The sequence below is a fragment of the Zea mays genome, chromosome 3 (genome assembly GCF_902167145.1).
Source record: "Zea mays cultivar B73 chromosome 3, Zm-B73-REFERENCE-NAM-5.0, whole genome shotgun sequence".
NCBI classification, from domain to species: Eukaryota; Viridiplantae; Streptophyta; class Magnoliopsida; order Poales; family Poaceae; genus Zea; species Zea mays.
This window is the reverse complement of record NC_050098.1, coordinates 57918117-57927528: the sequence shown is the minus strand read 5'-3', so window position 1 is coordinate 57927528 and position 9412 is coordinate 57918117. Positions and strand designations below refer to the sequence as shown.

Sequence of the window (9412 nt, the reverse complement as noted above, 5' to 3'; positions counted from 1 at the left end):
GCCTCAATGCATTAAAGATGATAGGGTACTGGGGATATTGCTTTGAGATTCGCGTGCAACCGCGTGGCGCAAATCCACCGGGGGCTGCAGCAGCGGAACTTTATAGGAGAACACAGCGGTATGCCGGTATGAAACGCCCGCAACCGACTTGCTCCTCAAGCCTCTGTCACTCCCCTATAATTCTCCCGTCCCCTTCCTCCTCCCAACTCGCCGTCTCGCCAGTCGCCACCATCTAAAGCCGCGGCTCCAATCCCACCGCAGGACAGGCAGGCAGAGCGCGCCCCGCGCCATTTCAGCCATGTCGACGACGTCGTCGTCGTCGTCGTTCCAGTGGCGCCCATGGGTGGCACTCTCCTCCATCCCCGTCGTCGTCGGCGCCAACAACGAGCGGGCACGGAGGCTCGCGCCCGGTGCCTCCGACCTCTTTCTCGACATCCAGCTCCCGCAGCACGGCGCCTCCTACCTGTTCCTGCCCGAGCGCATCATACCGGAGCCCAGGAATTCGTATTCAGGCCGCCACCCCTTCACCATCCTGTCCGCCTGCTCCGACCGCTTCCTCTTCATTGCGGTTGGGGGTACCCGAGCCGAGGGCGTCTCGAACCCCGCCTGCTTCCTCGGCAACGCCCAGGCCAGCACCGCCGTCCGCCTCCCCGACGTCCCCGCCCACCTCGGCGTCAACATCATACTGCGAAACAGCATTGGCCTCATCGCCGACCCGCGACACGGTGGCCATTACATGGTAGCCCAGCTCCACCCCACCTGCAAGACCCGCCACAAGACCCTGCTATGCTACTCCACCGTCACCGGCCAGTGGACCGCCAGGCCTCTGGCCTCCGCCGAGCGCCACGAGCCCTGGGGTGCCAACGGCGTCCTCGCCCATGGTGGCCTTCTCTGGTGGATCGACATCTGCTACGGCATGCTCGTCTGCGACCCTTTCGCCGCCGACGACAACCTGCACCTGCGCTTCATCCGGCTCCCGGTCAGCTCCATGCGCATCGGCGGGCTCGTCCCCCGCCCAGAAATCATAGCCCAGCGACGCTTGATCAGGCCCAGCCAGGGCAAGCTGCGATACGTCGAGATCCAAGGATTCCCCAATGATCTGATGGCTACCAACCAGCAGCCCACGTTAAAACCCCAGGTCCGCATGTTCACGCTCGTCTTCAGCCAAGAGGGCCAGCAGCATTGCTGGGTACACGAGTACACGGTGTCCTTCCCCGACATTTGGAGCCACTACATATACGCCGGTGCCGGTCTGCCCTGGGGCGTGGTGCCTTCGCTCGCCTTCATCGACCCCAACAACCCCAACACCCTCTACTTCTTCCAGGGCAGGACGCTCTTCGCAGTGGACGGATACGCCAGGCAGGTCTTGCACCACCTGCGATACTCGGTAGACTCCACACACGGGGACCTCATGTTCCAGAACTCCCTCTTCGTTGCTGCCTGGGAGCTGCCACTAACGCTTTTCGTCAACGGTCGTGCGCCAGACGGTACGCGATTTCGTTGTTCTGACTGATAATCCGCTTGCCTTGAGTTGCCTAATTAATTCATCGATCAGCAAATGGGGTTATAGTATCTGTTCAATTGCAAGCTTCGATTGCCAGTACCTAGCTGCTTCAGTTATATACTCATGTAGATGTCGTGTTCAGATTGTACATGCAAATTCCGAGTCAAATTACCACCCCAAGTGAGAGCTACTCTCCAATCCAAATTCACAGCGTGCATATACGACATATATCTCGACCGTATGCACGTAACAACAGAACTGGCGTTCTTACGTTGCATTGCTGCTGGTTGGCACCAACATTAATTCAAGGCACCTAACACCGGTGCACAATGCAAGGTGCATAAATAAAATAAAATTGTGTTAGTTCATTATAGATCTAACGTCTCCTATTGTTCTGAAAGTTTTATCAAAACCACTCTCCAAACACGATAAAAATAGCGAAAGATGGTGGTGGAGGATATTTTTTTAAACATAGAACAAAGAGAGCGTTAGATCTAAAATAGATCGACACAATTTTATATATGCACCATATACACCTTGAACTAATTACTAGTAGCTTGTTGACCCCACTATCTGATAAACTGATGATTGTTTTGGTTCTCTACATGTATGATGCAGGTGAGAGCTCGAGTCGGGAGATTAAACAAGAAGAAATGGACACATCTGATTTTTCTGTCCCAGATATAGATCAGGAGCCAGCCGAGCAGGCTACCGATGACCAAGCTACCGAATCCGACTCCGATGACCAAGCTATCGACTCCGACTCCGACTCCGATGACCAAGCTAATACAGAACCATAGATATGCAGCTTCCCTAGGAAACATTAGACCCATGTTAGGAACAGAGCCCGTGGCCCAAGACTATATGAGAAAACATTTTGTTTTGTGTTGCATTTCGCTAGCTAGCTAATAATTCAACATGGAATTCAATTTTGGTTCTATATAAGGATGCCACTATTAGTTTGGTGCCAGCGCAAAACTTTCTTGCCATCTCACCGTATGAAGATACACTACCATTCGTCTAAACCGGTCAATACCGATCGCATTGAAGTCAAACCTGCAAAACCATATATATAGAGAGAGGTATAATAGAAGCCCTGAGCTTTCAAATATTAGAGAAAGCCATGGCCAACCACCTCCGACCCTGGCTGGACCGCACCAGCGCACCCACCCACCCCACGTAAGGCTGTCAGGTGTGTTCCCCGCCCATGCACTAGGTCAATCTTCCCTACGTGCGTCAGTCAAACACTCGGTCCAACAACCAACCTCCCGCGTTGGACGCAATCAATAAATTATGCGGTTCTATTTTTTTTTACAAAAATAGCATAAATAGTCTACGGAAATAGCGTAAATAGTTCGCAGAGATAGCATAAAAACCCCGCCCAGCCACTGGACCACGTGCACATGCGCAGGTGTATGCATGCATATTCTATTTTTATGTTAGATCCCATAATTATGGCAGATCGTGTGAGTTTTCATTGCATGTACGCAAATTTTGGATGACATTTTCATTTCCACTGCATGTGCGCAAAATTGGATGGCTCCAACAGTCATGCAATTAGGCTTGTTAGAACCAGTTTATGATATTTGTTGATACCAATTATGCTACACGGTGTAGGTATTTATGTCATTTGATTCACTGCGTAAAATTTTGTTTCCTACTACATATGCATAAATTTAGGTTGACAGGAATGTGTGATGAATGGAAACTGATTGACATGCATGGAAACAATAAAATCTTATTTTAAATGTTGCATTTCCTACATAAATATAGGATCACTCTAACAGATGTGCACCTAGGCTCGTTATAACCAGTTTATGATATATACTGATACTAATTATGCTACACAGTCTTGGTATTTAAGCAATACGAAACGCTGCATAAAAAACTGCCACATGGTACACTGGTAGACGCATCTCCAGACTCGAGCGTAAAACCCCTGAGTTATGTGCGTAAATACAGAGCCATGTGAGAGAGGTTGATAACTTTGTTGTGTTGTATTCACGATCCTATTTTTATGTTAGATCCAAAAATTATGGGAGTCAAATGCATACGGTTTCTATTTTTATGCTGATCCAAAAATTATAGCAGATTGTAGGAATTTCTATTGCATGCACGCAAATTTTGGATGATAATTTTGTTTCCATTGCGCACATGCAAAAAATAGGAGGACGTTATTGGCTACTTGTTTTCGATTGTTGTGAATCAAAAGCAAGGCAACACAGTTTTAAGAACGAGTGATTGCCCTTCTCCGACCCTTACTGCCCAACCTGAGAGCGGACGGCTAATGTGTTCCACTTATTGAACAGGATCTATGGTCGGTCCGTGACCCCTGGACGCTGAAGGCGTCCTTGGGGTGATCTCGTAGTTCCTACGGGGTGGAGACAATGGGGTCGGTCCATGGATTTTCCTTCCTTTTGCCACATTTCGCTCAAAGGGTTGAAGGGAGATAGTGCATCAAGCTATTCGCAAGGTAAACATTAAGAACCTTCGTCCTTTGAAGCATTATCTTTTTTAAGAGATAATGGATCTTGGACGAAGGTCATAAAGAACAGGTCTTCATTTTTCATATAAATAATATTACAATATAATATTATAACAAGCATTTATTTCATATTGCATGCCAGGATAAAGTCGATATATGTTTTATATGTTAATAAAGTGATACAATCTGCATATTACATTTGTACCTTCGGCTTGCTCGAGGGAGAGAATGCGAATACAACCTTCCAAAATCAAAAAGCGTAAACAGTACAGGGTACTGTTTATCTATTTATAAGCATGAGACGCATCCCAAGCAAAAGTATAATTATGAACCTGATATTTATACATTGTTCTAATACAAATATCAAGGATAAACAGGTCTTTTCATTGCTGGCTTGATTTCATGTATGCCTTTCGTGATCATCTTAAGCCGAAGCTTTAAACCTTGTCAAAGCTTTGCTGCATTTCATGTGTGTCTGTTATAATTTTGGCACTCAGTTCCTTTGACGTATCTTTGTCAAAATGAATTACAAACGGTTTCTTCATCCTAAGGACCTTTGGCAGAGAAGGAGACCCCCAACAGTAGTCCTTCGCGGTGCTAGGTCGTTTTTTCATAACGAGCTCGATCCGCGAAACACACGAAGGCCTCTGAATGTCGAAGGTCTGAAAACACCTTCTCTGAGCTTGTTATTAAAAACAAATAAAAAATTACGGTCTACGTTGGTCCACCAATCAGTCAATATGAGTGGCGCGGTGGTTCGCCTTCTTCACCTACAGGACTATATGAATAGATTGGTTGGTTAGAAATTACAACATTCCTTGCTATTGCATTGTTGTGTTGCTGAAATTTTTTACTGAAGCCAAAGCTGTCTGTGCTCTGTGCATTCGTTAACTGGTCTTCGAACAAGCATCAGAATAATCGATAGTTGGCTTCGACTTAAGAACTCAAATGGCTAGGATTAGGTCTACTGCTAGACTGACAAATGAGGGTGGAGAGACCGAAACCACTGAGTGTTGGGGACTTGTTCTCAAATGCTATGAATTAAGAACAAGGCAACATAAAATATTAAATGTTAATGTCCTTCGTCCAACGAAGCATTATTCTCTTAAGGATTAATGAACTTTAGGAGAAGATTGAAGACAATATGATTACGAAGGTTGAATCTTCGTAATTGAATTCCAACAGATTGTATAAAATAACATAAAATATGGAGTGTCAAAGGTAAAGGGATCATAAACGAACAACATTACTTTCATATTATATTTATTCCATGTATTTAAGCATTGGATACAATTATACCTCTGCCTTGACAAAGATTGGTTCCCGAATGATGCGATTGCAAAAATACCGGAATCCGTGAACAGTAAAGGAATACTGTTCACTATTTATAGGCACGGGACACAGCCTGTGGGGAATTACAATTATGCCCCTCATAAGGGATTACAACAGCGACTCAAACATTTATGGACTAAAAGGTCATTCTACTTTTAAGTCGGTTTGTAATTCTGAAGCTTCATGAAGAGGAACCTTCGGTCATCTCATGCGGACAGCTTCAGCCGAAACTGCTTCTTCCTACAAGACCTTCGGCGACGAAGCATAGTCCCAACAGTAGCCCCTTTCGTGGCACTAGATCGTTTTTCGTAACGAGCTTGATCCGTGAAAAAAGTCTCTTAAGCTTCGGGAAGCTGAAGGTCCAAAAAACACCTTCCCTGAGCTCGTTGTCGAGAAATGATTCAGTTTCCGAGCGCGTAGCGGTCCCACCTTGCAGAGTTACTGTTTGGTCTCTGCGGTCCACTGCGTAGCGGGTGCAAGCAGCTGTTCGCCTGGTGTAAAAATCCTGTCGATTCACCTTCTTACCTGCATCACTATATAAACAGACGTGTAGGTGTGAAGTTACCACAACATTCATTGCTATTTGCACTGTTTTGCTGCCAAAATTTTCAACCATAGCCGAAGCCTGATTCTCGAAATCAGACGAAGCTCCAGCTTGTAGCCTGCTTCGTCAGAAGAAAAAGCTTCGGAAGAAAAATATTTAGTTTCCAAAAAATCTAGAATTAAATGGCTAGAGTGCGTTCTACCGCTAGAGTTGAGCGTGAAGGAGGCGAAGCTGAAGGATCGGAGACTGTTCCCATCTCCGAAGCGATGCAACGATCCGGACTGGTAACCCCGGAAGAAATCCCCACTACTGAGATAGAACAGGTGACTGCCGAAGCGGAAGAAGGAAACATTGAGGAAACTGATCCCGAAGATGATTATCGTATTGCCATGCCAAGTAAGCCCAGCCACTTGGACTTCGGAAAGTCGACTGTTTCGAAGGCTGATCTCTCCAAGATGGTGAAGTCGGGTTATTTCAGTGAAAGTCAGAAGAAGCTACTACGCTTCGGGGGGGAAGAAACTACCCCGAAGCCAGAGAAGGATGAAATAGTCATTTTCAAAAGCTTTCTAAAGGCTGGGTTGAGATTCCCCCTGCATGGGATTATTGCAGATGTATTGAAGAGGTTTGGGATCTACTTTCATCAGCTGACTCCTAACGCTATCGTTAGGCTTAGTGTTTATATCTGGGCCCTCCGAAGCCAGGCGGTGGAGCCGTTTGCCGACAGCTTTTGTCGAGTTCATGAGCTGCACTACCAGATGAAGGCTAGAAAAGATGGATTGCATGATAACTTTGGTTGCTATAACTTTGCTTATCGGAAAACCACAAAGTTTCCTGTCATCAGCTATCGAAGCAAGTGGCCGGCAGGCTGGAAGTCGGAATGGTTTTATGTGAAAGTTGATGACGACAAGGAGAAGCTTGTGCAGAGTCCGCTTGAATTAATCTTCGGAGAAACCTGACCTCAGTGCAACATGACACCAGAAGGTCCAACCCAAAAAGCGTTGGCTGAGTTTAAAATTATTTCAGAGCATATCAGCACAAGAGACCTGGTTCAAGAGTTCTTGGCTTTCAGGGTTTTTCCTACTTTAAAAGAATGGGAAATGCCGAAGCTAGAGGGGGAGAAGAAAGAAGAGGAACTTGTGCGGTTACCTTACTATTACAAGTTTAAGAAATATTTTAAAACACCTTGCCAAGAGTGGTTGGACACAATTGAAATAATGTGCAATGAAATACTCGGTAATTACTCCAAAAAAGAGGATCAGTTGATGACTGCGGCCTTCGGTACCCGTCCGAAGCGAAGACTGAATCGAGTGCTGGACGCCTTGGGTTTTGAATACCCTGACTACGAAAATCTGAATAAAGTTGTCGAAGGCCGGAAAAGGAAAAGAGTAGCCGAAGCTTTAAATGAAGTTGAGAAAGAACCACCAAAAAAGAAGAATATTCCGAAGAAGAAGAAAGTATCATCTCCGAAGCAAAAAGTATCCGACGAAGAGGAGACTCCCGCATCACGCTCTGCCACTGACGTGGAAGAGATTTTGAAGGTAATGACTGAATCCCTGCCTGTGAAGCTAAGTCCATTGGGGCCTCAACTGACGAAGTTTTTTCAGAAGGAAAAGGAGCCCGAAAAAACGAAGAAAACAACTAAAACAAAGAGACAAAGAATCATCGCAGTGACAGAAGTTATTGACAAGACACCACCGAGAGCTTCAGCTCGGAAGATACCATCGGCTGAGGAAATAACAGATATTGAAGTCGCACCTTCGGAGATCGCGGCTACCGAAGCTACCTCAACCGAAGATTTGAATTTGGAATCCACAATCGAACATATCGACAAAATACTGCTAGACATGGCCACAGAAGAAGCTACTTCTGCCGCCGAAGAGACCATGGCCGCAGTGTCTGGGAAAGAAAAGGAAATTGCTGACGAAACTTCAGAGGACGAAGCCTTCATGTTTCAAAATTTAGTTGGACAAGAATTGTCAAAAGCCGAAATAGAAGAGCTTAAAGAATATGCCAAATCTTGTGGATATAAACCAGGAGCACTCCTCTTCGGGGGTATTGACGATGAAAAATTAGACTGTATCCGGGATCAAACTGGAGCTAAGATTATCGGTACTCTATCAAAGAGTATCGGTTTTCCGAAGCTAGAAACGGATATAAGCCGCTACCAACGACAACATATCGTTGGTAGTTTATTTTATTCCAATTTTAAGGTGAACTACTTTTCCCTTGACATTTATTGTTTTTAATAATGGAGACATTTCTAACGAAGGTTGTTTATGTGCAGAGTATGCTGTTGAGCAAGGCTTTGAAAATGTAGCAGGATCTGGAAGACAAAAAACACGAGGTTATAATTGAAAATTTAGAGAGCAAAATAAAAGAACAATCAGCTACTATTGAAAAGAGAAACTTCGAGCTTCGGACAACTGAAGGCTTATTGGCAGAAGCCGAAGCTAAATTAGCAGAATTGAATTCGAAGCTTCTCTGCCAATCTGAACAGTTTGAACAAGAAAAGCAAGAACTTAATGCGAAACTTGAAGCCGAAGTCTAACAAAATTCAGATTTGAAAAAATTATTGGCGAGCCTTCAAGACAAATGTTTGGAATTTAACAACAAATGTATTCAACGACTGAGAAAAATCTTCCACTCAGTTGGAGCTAGCAGTGAGAAATTCACCCCGTCAGCTGAAGATTTACCAAAGACCTTCGAACATATTGAGGGTGAAATTGATGAGCTTGACGAAGTTATAGCCGGACACGGTGACTTCTGTACCTGGGTAGCTTCTCGGGGCACTGCTGCAGCCTTTCTGAAAGCTGGCTGCGATCATGGAAAGATTGTTAATAGGCCCAATTTCACTCTATCATCATCAATTTTAGATGATATTCCTGACCTCGCCCGAAGCATTTCTAATAGATTTGTAAAGATGATATGGACAAAAGGCGGGCGAGAAAAGGCCGGAGACGAAGCTCGGAGTCATCTTGAACCAGTAAGAAATCATACCTTGTGTTTACCTTTTCCTTCAAATTTGGTTTTGACCCCCAACAACTTAATTCATGTAGGATGACGAAGCCGAGACTGGTGCTTAAAGAGTATGACGCCGAAGCTGAAGCCCCATGAAGATCAGTAGAAGTAAACTGTAGAAAAACTCAAGAAACTTTTGAAATAACTTTTGTAAATATGGCTAAACAGCTCTTAATGAATTTTGTTCATACCTTGTAATATGCTCTTACCCTTCCATTAATGTATGAGGTGCTTTGATGTGAACGAAATTACCTTTTTGAGCCGAAGGCGAAAAAACACCTTCCCTTCTTTTCGTACACAGCGAAGCATAAAAACAGCTTTTCCTTTTTACCGAAGCTCTTCTTTTCGTACACGACGAAGTACAAAAGACAGTTTTTTCCTTTTTGCCGAAGCAACCACTTATGCTATGATGATGGCTATCCTACATATGCCTGGATGAATGTTTATGAATGCAAATGTTATGATGTAATGTAGTGTGCAAATGAATGTCCAAACACATATCTGAAGCCATAATCACAACCGTTATTTC

The 9412-nt window shown here is 44.8% G+C and overlaps 1 protein-coding gene across 1 annotated transcript; it reads left to right on the top strand.

Moving 5' to 3' along the window:
• The first annotated feature begins 251 nt into the window (after positions 1 to 251).
• On the top strand, positions 252 to 2445 carry LOC100383554 (uncharacterized). The gene is made up of 2 exons (NM_001176202.1): positions 252 to 1487; positions 2123 to 2445. Exons 1-2 carry the CDS (start codon positions 299 to 301, stop codon positions 2302 to 2304), a joined length of 1371 nt encoding a protein of 456 aa, NP_001169673.1. The 5' UTR covers positions 252 to 298; the 3' UTR covers positions 2305 to 2445.
• Positions 2446 to 9412: the final 6967 nt, after the last annotated feature.

What these genes read in the sequence shown, in the direction of transcription:
- LOC100383554 (NM_001176202.1), top strand. Translation starts at nt 299, where the DNA reads ATGTCGACGACGTCGTCGTCGTCGTCGTTCCAGTGGCGCCCATGGGTG. An exon ending in CAACGGTCGTGCGCCAGACG is followed by an intron (nt 1,488 to 2,122) that starts GTACGCGATTTC and finishes TGTATGATGCAG; the next exon opens with GTGAGAGCTCGAGTCGGGAG.